Below are 12,565 nucleotides of genomic sequence, written 5' to 3' on the forward strand. Positions count from 1 at the left end.
AAAAATGAAAGTGACCTGCTGAAAAGGTTTAGCAAGTGGTTTCTATAGAGACTCGTAAGGGCAGGACTTACTGATATTTCAAACTGGGAGCTACAACTTTTACTAACTTGCCCCTCGCCCTGTCTCCCCACTCTCCCACCCCGCCCGCATTGGCTCTCAGGATGTTGGAACCATGGCACAATTTGCATTGGACTTATTTTTTTCTCTTTCCTCTTTTAAATGAACATAAGTGAAATATGTTCATTTAAAACATAATTTTATGGACATATTCAAGCTTCTATAAATTGCTTAGCTCAGACTAAATGAAGAGAGACTTGATTCTGTGATTGTACATCAGTTTAATTTTTAGGAAAACTAGTTATATGGGAATTTACGTAGATTTATCTACTTCTCTGTTAAGAAATAAAGGCCTATATTATTATTAATGAAATAACAACTTCCTGTTTTCTTGCTTTACACTTCTTTTTTCTCATGTAGTCGACTCCATTCAAACAACCTGTATTGTGACTGCCACTTGGCCTGGCTCTCCGACTGGCTTCGCCAAAGACCCCGGGTTGGTCTGTACACTCAGTGTATGGGCCCCTCCCACCTGAGAGGCCATAATGTAGCTGAGGTTCAAAAACGAGAATTTGTCTGCAGTGGTAAGGGAGAAAGAAGAGTGATGTTTTTGTTATTATTGTATGCTGTTATGTAACAGAATGTGAGGACTGCATGTGCGAAGGTTTCAGTGTCATTCACTAATGTGCAATTGTGCACTAATCACTCTGTGAAGATCCTCTTTTTCAGTGAAAATGTGTTCTGAGACCTTATATCAGCTGGGAAGTACTGGTTACTTGTATCTAAGTTATGATGAAACACTTTTCAGTTTTCACTCTGGGGAAATTTAGAAAATCATTAAATGATGTTAAGTACTAACTTATAGCTACTTTTACGTTAACAACTGAAAAAAAGTGATTAGGTAATCCTGGATCCCTGCTATGAAATTCAAAGTGTTCAAAGTGCAATTCAGCCATAATTGCAAAGTAGCAAAATACTTTGCATGCGTACATGTGTACTAATGGTTCAGTTTTACTCAAAACAATTAAATGACCGACTTTAGTAACAAAACTCTGAAAATGAAAATAAGACATAAGGCTGGGCACAGTGACTCACGGCTGTAATCCCAGTACTTTAGGAGGCAGAGGCACGTGGATCACCTGAGGTCAGGAGTTCCAGACCAGCCTGGCCAACAAGACGAAACCCCGTCTCTACTAAAAATACAAAACTTAGCTGGGCATGGTGGTGCGTGCCTATAATCCCAGCTACTTGGGAGACTAAGTAGGAGAATCACTTGAACCCAGAGACGAAGGTTGCAGTGAGCCAGGATCACACCAGTACACTTCAGCATGGGTGACAAGAGAGAAACTCCATCTCAAAAAATAAAAGATAAGAAATAGAAATATCAATCAATAGCTAATGTTTACCAAGTTTTTTTAATGTACATAAGCACCAACATAACTATTTCACATGTATTTACCTCACTTCACCTCCTTCATAACAACCATATGAGAAATGTAATTTTATCTCTATATTTGGAGATTGAAGCGCTGTGAAAAAGAATAACCCTGCTGAAGTTTACATAGTTTAGTCCAAGGATCTCAACCGAGATGGTTTGATTACACACACGTACACACATACACACACATACACACAGACACACACGCCTATACTGATACGTAGTATCTTATTTATATATATATATATGGTCAGTTCTGTGTCAGCTTCAGAAGTAACTGTTTAAAACACAACAAACAAAATTTTAAGAAACATATAATGCATCATAAGTAGTTAACAGATTTTTAAAGGCAGGGCAGAAAGACATTACGAGTACTTGATGCTATTACAGGGTTATCTTTTAGATTTTTGTATATATTTTTTCACGTTTTATAACCTAAGCAAAATTTTCCTATAATATCATGGGATGTTTTCAATATGTCTGATTGCTTTTTTAATAAATTAAATAATGAAGTGACTAACAGTTCGTTACTAACCACTTTTTTCTTTCTTCACTTTTTCCTTTCTGTTTTCTAGATGAGGAAGAAGGCAAGTTCACATTTCCTTTTTAGATTGAGGGTATTTTTGTAATTTAAGAGCTTGTTTAGAGGGATAGGATTAGCAGCTGGCTTGCAGCCTTCCCTGGCATCACCACCACCAGAGCCTTTTCCCAGCAGGTTGGAGAGGGCAGGCCCCACTGTCTTCCAGAAACCATGCATTTCCGGATAATTATTTAGTACAACTATGCGGATAGTCTGTTCACCTTTCAACCATTAATGTCTCATTTAAAAATTGTTCTAAATATTGAGTTATAAATGTACATCTTTTATACATAAAAGAAGGGAGCTACTTATACTAAAATTTTAAATTACTTGAAGCCCCAAAAAGAATCATTTTTATTAGCAATAACAGAATGACTTTATATAAATTATTATTATAATTTCAGAGGAATTGGAATTTTGAACCTATCAGACATCAGATTCTGGATTATCTAATTTTTCTCCACATTTATTGGTGTATGATTATTTAATTTGAGCAACAATATATTCTGATGGAAGTATTACTGTTTTGTTTTCTTTTTGAAAAGAAATTACAAAGTAAATAAATCCATATGAATTTGATAAGGACCAAGCCCTATTTAAGCTCATTAGGAATGAATATAAATAAGTCTGGCATTGCTGGGGTTTTTTTGAAATTGGAGTAGTTTTGAATATAATTCTGATTTTGAAACTGAATTTAGCTTTTCTCACAATAGTTTTAAAAATTAGAAGTTTTATGACCAGTTTTTAAAATCTCATTTACTTTCTCTCATTTGCTTTATTGACCTGAATATATAAATGCATGCCTCCTAAAATATATTTTAGAAATATAGCACCCTTTTATGATCAGATATTTAAAGAGATTTATTTCTGTGAGATGCTTTGTTACTTGAGCTAAGTCTGTATGTTTCACAATCATAATATTCAGGAGGAAATGTACAATTGCTGTTTATTTCTTTTTTAGGTCACCAGTCATTTATGGCTCCTTCTTGTAGCGTTCTGCACTGCCCTGCCGCCTGTGCCTGTAGCAACAATATCGTAGACTGTCGTGGGAAAGGTCTCACTGAGATCCCCACAAATCTTCCAGAGACCATCACAGAAATGTATGTGCCTGAAATTCTTTCTTATCTCTCCACCTCCCCAGTGAACCACACTTTGATTTTCTTTGGGAAATTCGGGGTTTATCAAAGGCACACCTGATCAATTGGCTTAGACAAATGTTCCCTTCAGAAGTGTATTGATTCTTACTCTGTTTGTTTAAAAACATACCATGTTAAAGTGGCTGTCATGTTTTTTCTTGCACTGATAGAATTCCTAAAAAGGAATGCCTTTTTAGGAAAAACAAGACAAGCAGGATTGTTTAGACCTGGTTCCACCCGTTGGTGCTGAACATCTATGCTTGTCTGTGTCTCAGTTTGGAGCAGTAGGAGTATAAAAGGGGACCAAGCTGGGGTTAGTAAACAACACAGAAACAATACAGTTAGGCAATTCTCTGCCTTTTTGGGAGCTCATGTTTTAAAATGCAGTTTCACTATTTTATTTGAATTGATTGTTGAATGCAAAGTGTTAAAAGGATCATATTATAAAGACAAATGTAAAGATTTTTTATATAGTGCATGTTTTAGCCTACTTGAAGCAATGTCTACCTCCATTAAAAGTTAAATTCTTACGACAAAGTACAGCACACATGTTTTGCTTTTTGGGTTTTTATTATTATACTATAAGTTCTGGGATGCATGTGTAGAACTCATAGGTTTGTTACATAGGTATATATGTGCTGTGGTGGTTTGCTGCACCCATCAACCTGTCATCTACGTTAGGTATTTCTCCTAATGCTACCCTACTCCCCCACCCCCCATCCCCTGACACACCCTGGTGTGTGATGTTCCCCTCCCTGTGTCCGTGTGTTGTCATTGTTCAGCTCCCACTTATGAGTGAGACGATGAAGTCTTTCGTTTTCTGTTCCTGTTTTAGCTTGCTGAGGATGATGGTTTCCAGTTAGGATGAAAATGCACACATATTTTGTGTGCAGCTGCTGAATGCATTTCTATGTCCTCACCAAGTATAAGTCATGTGGATGAAACAAGGGCACATAAGATATAAAATGGAATGCTTTTGCAGTCTTGAAAAATAAGCACTGGAGAAAAACATTACCTCAATATTCATTAAGAAAACTCCTCTTAACCATCCTACCCATTATATTATTATTTTATATGCTAATTCTTTTTTTTTTTTTTTTTTTTTGAGATAGAGTCTTGCATTATAACCGAGGCTGGAGTGCATGAATATCGGTTCACTTTAATCCCACCTCCTGGGTTCACACAATTCTCCTGCCTCAGCCTCCATCCTCCAGAGTAGCTGGGATTACAGGCACACACCACAGCACCCTGCTAATTGTTTGTAGTTTTAGTAGAGATGGGGTTTCACTATGTTGGCCGGACTGGTCTCAAACTCTTGACTTGGTGATCTGCCCACCTCAGCCTCCCAAAGTGCTGGGATTACAGGTGTGAGCCACCATGCCAGCTATTTTATAGGCCAATTCTAAATTGTAACTAAATTAAATTATCTTGGATTTTTGGGGGTTAAAATAATAGGAATAACTTCTTAGAATAAGCCTATGTAGTAGGCCAAAAAGTTGTTTTTTTTAAAAAAAAATCTCATTTTTAACCAATTCATTTAATTACAATAAAGTAACTTGTCAAATATACCTTATATGAGAATAATCTTAGTTCACAGGACCCACTGCCATTAGTTTAAAGTATCTACCATGTGCTTAATAGTGTGCCTAGAGCTTTGCACTTTAAGAAATGAACCTCTGCAGGAATTCTGGATTCTGGAAATTTGACACTGAATAATGTATACACGTAATAATATCATTCTCATCAAAATTTTAATTGATAGAAAATTACCTTACCTCTAGAAGATATCTTTAAGTATTTTTTGGCTGAACCTTGAAAGAAGAATAAGTTATAACTTGGAAAGAGACAGGTGACATTCCTGAAAAAGAAACATTGACAGCAAAGAACAGAGGTGGCAGTGGGCATTGTTTAAGAGATTATAGTTGAACCTAATTAGAATAATAGGTTAATGTTGAGACATCACGAAAAATAATGCCCTAAAGAATACACCTCCATCTAAGTTTTTTTTTTTTTTTTTTTGAGATGGAATTTCACTCTTGTTGCTCAGGCTGGAGTGCAATGGCATGATCTTGGCTCATATCAACCTCCACCTCCTGGGTTGAAGAGATTCTTTTGCCTCAGCCTCCTGAGTAGCTGGGATTACAGGCATGCGCCACCACACCCAGCTAATATTTTTGTATTTTCAGTAGAGATGGGGCTTCTCCATGTTGGCCAGGCTGGTCTCAAATTCCCAATCTCAGGTGATCCACCTGCCTTGGCCTCCCAAAGTGCTGGGATTACAGGCATGAGCCACCATGCCCAGCCATCTCCATCTAATTTTAAAAGTACAGATCACTGAAGACCTTGAAGCTTGGTCAGAAGATATTAGATGTGATAAAGTAGAGAGTAGAATAACAGTAAATTTTCTCATAAGGGAACTATATAGTCATCTATGCAGTCACAAACATGTATTAAATAACCACTTACTATCTAAAAGCACCATGAATTTTCCAGAGATCTTCCATCAAGTGATTAGCCAATATGACATGCAAATTGAAAACTATTAAATGAGGTACACAGTGAAAAACATAATAAGAGAGATGAACACATCAAGTGCAAGGTATTACAAAGGGCATAAAGTTGAGGGCAAGGTACGATGGTTAACTAGAGTCAGAAAGTTTTAGTTGGAACCCCAGGTGTACCTATCATTCCTGTTTGTGAGACCATGGACAAGTTACATATCCTCTGAGAGCCTATATCCTCATCTAAAACTAAGGGTGGTTGTCAGTTTGATGTGAAATAATTAACACACAGAGCTGTGTGTGCTTAGCATATAGTAATCATTTCATAATTAGTAACTCAAGCATGGAAGCCTTTGTGTAGAAATAAGACTGAGCTAGACCTTGAAAGATAGGTAGTAAACGAAACTGCAGAAATGAGGACAAGGCTTTCAGAATTAATCTAACATCATGAGCCAGGTAGTAGAAATGAAGGTACAAGATGTGATCAAATAGGAATTCAGCTTGGGTGATATTTGATATATGAGATAGTACCAGAAAATAAGTTGTAAATATAATTGGAGTCCATTCATGGATGGTCATGTTGATATAAGGATCTTGGACTTTATTTGGAATGCATTTGAACATAGGAGTTTTAATCTGATTTTTCTAGAATAGTGTGATGGCTGTATCCCAGTGATTTGACAAAAGGAGAGATTGCAAGGCAAGAGGCCTCTTAGGAGGCTATTTCTTTGGTCCAGTGGAGATGTCAGAAGAGCAGAAGCTAGTCAATAACAGTAGGAATGGTGATGTGGAAAGAGCTGTGATAGCAAATGCAGGAAGAGAATTCACAGGATTTGGGATTTGATGAGATAAAGGAGTAATGAAGAAGAATAAACCAAAGACCCTGCCAGAGTTTCAAGTATGAGGGATGGGGAGGTTGTGGTTATATCATTGCCTATAATAAGGTGAGGAGCAGGACCAAAACTGGGAAGGAAGATGACGGTGAACTCAATTTGTGAAATACTTAAGGACCAGTGATACATTTAGAAGTACTAAAATAATACAAACTGTAACAACGTTGGAGCAAGCAAGATAAGGACTCGAGGCAAAGATTTTGGAGTAATTAACATAATAGAAAACAGTTGATATTTAAAACCATCAGCTGGCTGATGAAAAGGAGAGTAAGAGAGGAGAAGCTCAGGAACCTAAATAAAGACAGCAGAGGGCTCTCATAGGTAAGGGAGGAAGAGACTTCTAGGAAAAATGATCTCCAGAGGCAACATTTGCTGCCAGTTAACCAAGCTGGGGTCTGAGAGAAGGTCTTGAAATTTGACCTACGTATTATTCTTAGAGGGTTCCATTTTGATAGAGTGGTAGGTCGATAAGCCACCTTTCAGAGTGTTAGGAAAAGGAGTGTCGATTAATATTTGAGAGAGTAGATGAGCCGCAGTTTAAGGAGTTTGGCTGAGAAAGGATTTTTTGAAAAAGACAATTGTTCCTCTGTAATGGACAAATTTGGATTAATTCTAAGATGCAGAAACCTGCCATCATTGGAAAGTCAGAAAGAAAGAGTGAGTTTAGAAGGAAACAAGAGTGTGAGAGTTAAATAAGACGGATGTGGGAGCAAGATCAATCTGGACACAGCAGAGAATTGATCAAATCCAGATCATAAGGAAGGGGAACCAAAAGCTGTTACAGGTTGATAAAAGGAGAAGAGTAAGCTGGAGACATAACGTATTGAAAGCAATATGTAACATTTAAAATGGTTTTCTTATGTAGTCTATTTAATTTCTTATCCTAGTGATTTTCTTCTGCTTTGTGTGCTCTATAAATTTTGTATAATGATGGAATTTACTTGCATTAAAGTTATACTAAATAATATGCCCCATGGACTTTGCCTATACTGAGAAGTTGGTGTATCAGGTAAAGCTACAATAAATTGAATTTATGAGGAGAGTTGTGAAACTGCTGGTGAATTTTACTTCCCTGATTATTACATTATCAGCTTTATCAGTAGAGCATCTGGTAATAAATAATATTGATCCTCAACTTAACAAAATCATTCCATTTTCATTCATTACAGTGACATAACTTACTAGCTTAGTAATTTCTTTTATTACCTTTATTTTTTCTAAGAACAAAGAACATCACTAAGATTATTAAATGTGAAAATATCTTTATAGTTGGCAGGTTTTTATTCCGCAATGAACTGAAAATTATGAACTCCCTCCATTTTATTCAAATATTTTTTAATATCTGAATTTTACCATAAATTGTCATGGAATTTCTTTATTTCAAGTTACAAGATATTTCATTCAATAATTTTGGCTTGATTCCCTACTGTGTGATATGTTTTTATTCTTACAACTGCCTCATAATATATTTCTAACAAAAAGAACATATATATGTGCCATACAGGAGTGATCAACTGCCTGTAAATCTAAGTAAAAAATAATGATGCATTTTTTCTGCTTTGTGTTTCCCATTACAAATTCGTATTTCTGCTATTTGCTAACACAATTATTTATTAAGCTGTAGAAGGAAATATTCTTTTAAAGTCAGATTAGAATAATTTGGAGAAGGAATAATAGAAAGAGACTAACATTTATTGAGAACCTGCAGTGTTGGAATGCAGTTGGATTGCAATGTTGGCTTATACACATTTGATCTTCTCATTGATTTATGATGGGGATATTTATGAAATTAAATAAAATAGTAAAACTAATGCAGAAGTATATGTCAGGTAAAGGCTGGTGGTTTTCTCCATCAGGCCTCATTATACTGACCATTTTACCATAATGCAGGTTTTCTGTTCTTGTTTATAGGTTAGAGTCTGCTTTTGACTGCCCCTAATCATCACATTTTTAATTGTATAGTATTGTGTGTTTATTTTTAACTATGTATATCCTCTACTAAAGTAAACGTTCTATGAGGGCAGGAACCAGTTCTGTTCTTATCACTACTGAATGCCCAGCTAAAAAAAAAAATCTAGTACCTTGGCACATAGTGGACACTTGATAAGTATTTATTGGGTGAATGGATAGATTAAAAATTAATCAAACATTAGAGCAGGTTTGTCTCTGAAAAGATGAAGCTGTATTAACCAGACTTAATAAATAGAACCAGAGGAGCAGCCTGTTGTCTTCCTGTAGACAAATTTGGTACTTTTAAAGCGCAAAATCAGCAAGAGAAAAAGTAAATGAATAGAATTTTTAATAGCATGGGCTAAAATGAGTCTAGAATACTAAAAATTCATTAAATTTCCCTGTTCTGCATATTGATTTGGAATTCCACTCTTTAAACATTTCTGAGATCTTTTCTTTTCTATTCTCAGCTGATGAACCCAGCATTTAATACGTACCCTATTATGGAGTTATATTAATTTAATCATCTTACAGATGTCTTAGACATCTTTCTCTACAGTCATATTCCCTCTCTAATGAAGCCTATAGACCTTTAACTCAAGTCTTTCAAAGTCTGACAACTTTGTTTAAAAAAAAAAAAAAAAAAAAACTTAAAAAAATAACAGGCCCAAAAAACTTAGAAATGTTATAAAAAACTTCAATTGTGAAGTGGCTAAAATGGCTTCAATCATACATTTCCTTGACTCTCAAGCCCATGTTCCTTCCTCGATCAAGTTCTAAAGGAGGTAGGCATAGCTTGGTCTTTTTAGAATATCATAAAAGGAAAAATTTTTTAAATCATGAAGAGAGAATGATTGATACTCTGGCAAAAAGGCCAAGAGAAACTTTAAGAAACTTACCTGTGAAGAGAAATTAGAATGAACAGAGAGAAAGACAAAACATTAAGATACAGGATTGTTTGCAAAACTGAGAGCTGCTTAATATTACTTTATATCTGTAACTACTATAATGTCATTTTTCCTATTCTCTGTGAAATGTTCTCTTATTTCCCTGAATCTCGTCTGTGCAGCACTTATCACAGCTTAATTTGTCATTTGGAATAATGTAAAACTCTCCTATTATGATCTTGGTAAGAGCAGATCATGTCTATTTCCCTCGCCATTTCTGCCCCAATACCTATCATACTGTGGGTGGGGAAGACAGTGTTGGGAGCAGGGAAGAAGATCTTGGATGCACAATCTGGACACCTTCCAAGCTTCCATTCTTCATAGCAAAATTTTTTTTAATGTGACAAAATAATGTGGACGAATGAAGAAAATATAGAGGGAGAAAAGTAGAATGTATAACATATGATAAACTTAGCTGTAAAAGGGAAAGCTGTTAGCTGCCTTAGGGTCATCCCAGCACTTTTCTGCTTTGAACTCTGCTAGTTGAAAATCCTATTCTTTCTTTCCTTCCTTCCTTCCTTCCTTCCTTCCTTCCTTCCTTCCTTCCTTCTTTCCTTCTTTCTTTCTTTCTTTCTTTCTTTCTTTTTTTCTTTCTTTCTTTCTTTCTTTTATTGCATTTTAGGTTTTGGGATACATGTGAAGAACATGCAAGATTGTTGCATAGGTACACACTTAGTAGTGTGATATGCTGCCTTCCTCCCCTTCACCTATATCTGGCATTTCTCCCCATGCTATCTCTCCCCAACTCCCCACCCCCCACTGTCCCTCCCCTATTTCCCCCCAACAGACCCCAGTGTGTAGTGCTCCCCTCCCTGTTCTTCAATAGATGGAAAGCCTCCTTCAAGTCTGTACATGATCTAGTCTATGGCAACAGGGTAATTAATAGCAAGTTGATTCTGACTGTATCAAATCCTCAGAATTAATTACTTAGATCAACTTTTGAGGTATAAAATTTTGAATGCTAAGTGATAGATTGCTATAAAGTTGATATCTAGTTCTTTTCAATCTATTTATAGACTTTCTGTCTTGCTTTTTCAAACCATTATATGGAAATTTCATGAATCATGGAGAATATTTAGTAAGAACATAAGTTATAACAATTTGGTTTCTCGTGTTTGCTCCTACATCCTCCTGCCTTTACTCTTGGCTGCCTTTTTCAGAGCTCCAGCTCCATCCATGTTACTGGAGAGGACATGATTTCATTCATTTTTCTGGCTGTATATTGTTCCATGCCGTGTATGTTACACATTTTCTTTATTCAATCAATTGTTGATGGACACTTAGGGTAGTTCCATGACTTTGCTATTGTAATACCACAATAAACATATGAGTGAAGGTGTCTTATATCATGATTTCTTTTCCTTTGGGTAGATACCCAGTAGTGGGATTGATAGTTCAAATAATATTTTTATTTTTAGTTATTTGAGAAATCTCTGTACTGTTTTCCATAGAGATTGAAATTGAACTAATTTACATTCCTACCAACAGTGATTAAGCATTCCCTTTTTTTCTGCATCCATGCCATCATCTTACACAAGTCAGAATGGCTATTATAAACAATTGCTATTATTTCTCTGATGATTAGCGATGTTGAGCATTTTTTTATGTTTGTTGGTTGTTCACATGTTTTCCTTTGAGAAATACTTGCTCATGTCCTTTGCCCACATTTTAATGGAATTGTTTGTTTTTTTCTTGTTGAGTTGTTAGAGTTCCTTGTAGATTCTGGGCATTAATTCTTTGTTGTAGGCATAAATTGCAAATGTAATTTTTAAAATGTCTTTTTCTGTTCATTTCTATTTAGATAACTACCTCCCATATATGCTTAACTCTTTTCGCATGCTATTTCTGCATTTGTCCTACTCAAAATTTTGGATCTTTAATTTATTAAATAATACTCAATTTTGAATCCACATATTTTAAAGTCATCTGATTTTTAAATGTAAAGATATGGAAGTTAGATTTGGTCAACTTGCCTTTAGCCTATTGTGTACTGGCTGATTTAAAATAATTACAAGTACTCATGAAATCAAATATGGATTTTTAATTGTTTAAGATGTACTTAGTAATATTTCAACTAATAGAATATCTATCATGCTGTGTAATGGTTAGTATTTTAATTTTGCTAAATGTTAAATAATACAATACACACCAACTAATATTTTTACAGTGCATACAGATAAACTTGACTACTGTTCAGACAATATTGATGAAATAAGTAAGGCAAATAATACCATGTTTAAATGTAACATGGTACGAAAGAAATAAATACTCAATATTCTGAGTTTGTGTTGTTAAATAACAAATAGGATGGTAATTTTAAAGTGCAGTTGTTTTCACCTTGAAAGTATTTCATTGTGAAAATATTTTAAACCATAAATATATTCAACTTAAGGATAATAAAATGCAATGGAAAATAGGCAAAATTTAGAAAATGTTACAAAAGTTAAAATTCGAGCAATTCTACTTTAGTTCAGAATTTTATTAGAAAACTTTTAACACACCGAGCACTTGTTACCATTTTGCAGTTTTATACTTTTCTGATATTATTACTACTTCAAACTCACCCACAAATTAGCTAGCCTACAACATTACTTTGGCTTCACATTGATGTTTTTATAACTTAGTGCTTTTCAGGCAAACTAATATGAAAACACATTCAATATTTTATGTCTGTTAGAAATATAGATGAAATAATACTTTTTAAAAGTATATTGTATCATACATAATAAAAACCTTTTTTATGATAAAAGATTTTTCAAACATTTTAGTTTGTTTCACTTAATTCCCATGGAAACACTATGTAGGAAGCTACATAGTACATACTCCTTACAGCAACTTTGATACCTCCATAGCAAAATAGTGTAAAATACATTTATAGATGAAACCATATTTGTAGTTCCACAGGCCATTATTGAGTTTACTACTAATCATTTGAGTGTTTGCATCTTTATTTCGGTAAAATTCCTAATTGTGCATGTATATATTGAGCAGTCTCTAATTGTCATTGAAGGAATGATAGGACAGAAAGAATTCTACTATTGAAAGAATAGTAGAAAAATTATC

The 12,565-nt window shown here is 34.8% G+C and overlaps 1 protein-coding gene across 9 annotated transcripts in view; it reads left to right on the forward strand.

Annotated features, from left to right (window-relative positions):
• SLIT2 (slit guidance ligand 2) overlaps nt 1-12,565 on the forward strand; it is a 381,892-nt gene that overhangs the window by 242,943 nt on the left and 126,384 nt on the right. For 6 of the 9 annotated variants that reach the window (XM_032273416.1, XM_032273382.1, XM_032273391.1 and 3 more), the window contains exons 8-10: nt 478-641; nt 2,071-2,082; nt 3,037-3,175. In XM_032273416.1, the coding sequence (XP_032129307.1) occupies nt 478-641; nt 2,071-2,082; nt 3,037-3,175 (315 nt within the window). The remainder of the gene's footprint in view (nt 1-477; nt 642-2,070; nt 2,083-3,036; nt 3,176-12,565) is intronic. The other 3 variants (XM_032273409.1, XM_032273421.1, XM_032273385.1) reach the window with 1 other exon arrangement.

Source organism: Sapajus apella, unplaced genomic scaffold, assembly GCF_009761245.1.
Source record: "Sapajus apella isolate SASKATOON/1434 unplaced genomic scaffold, GSC_monkey_1.0 scaffold5, whole genome shotgun sequence".
Classification (NCBI taxonomy): domain Eukaryota; kingdom Metazoa; phylum Chordata; class Mammalia; order Primates; family Cebidae; genus Sapajus; species Sapajus apella.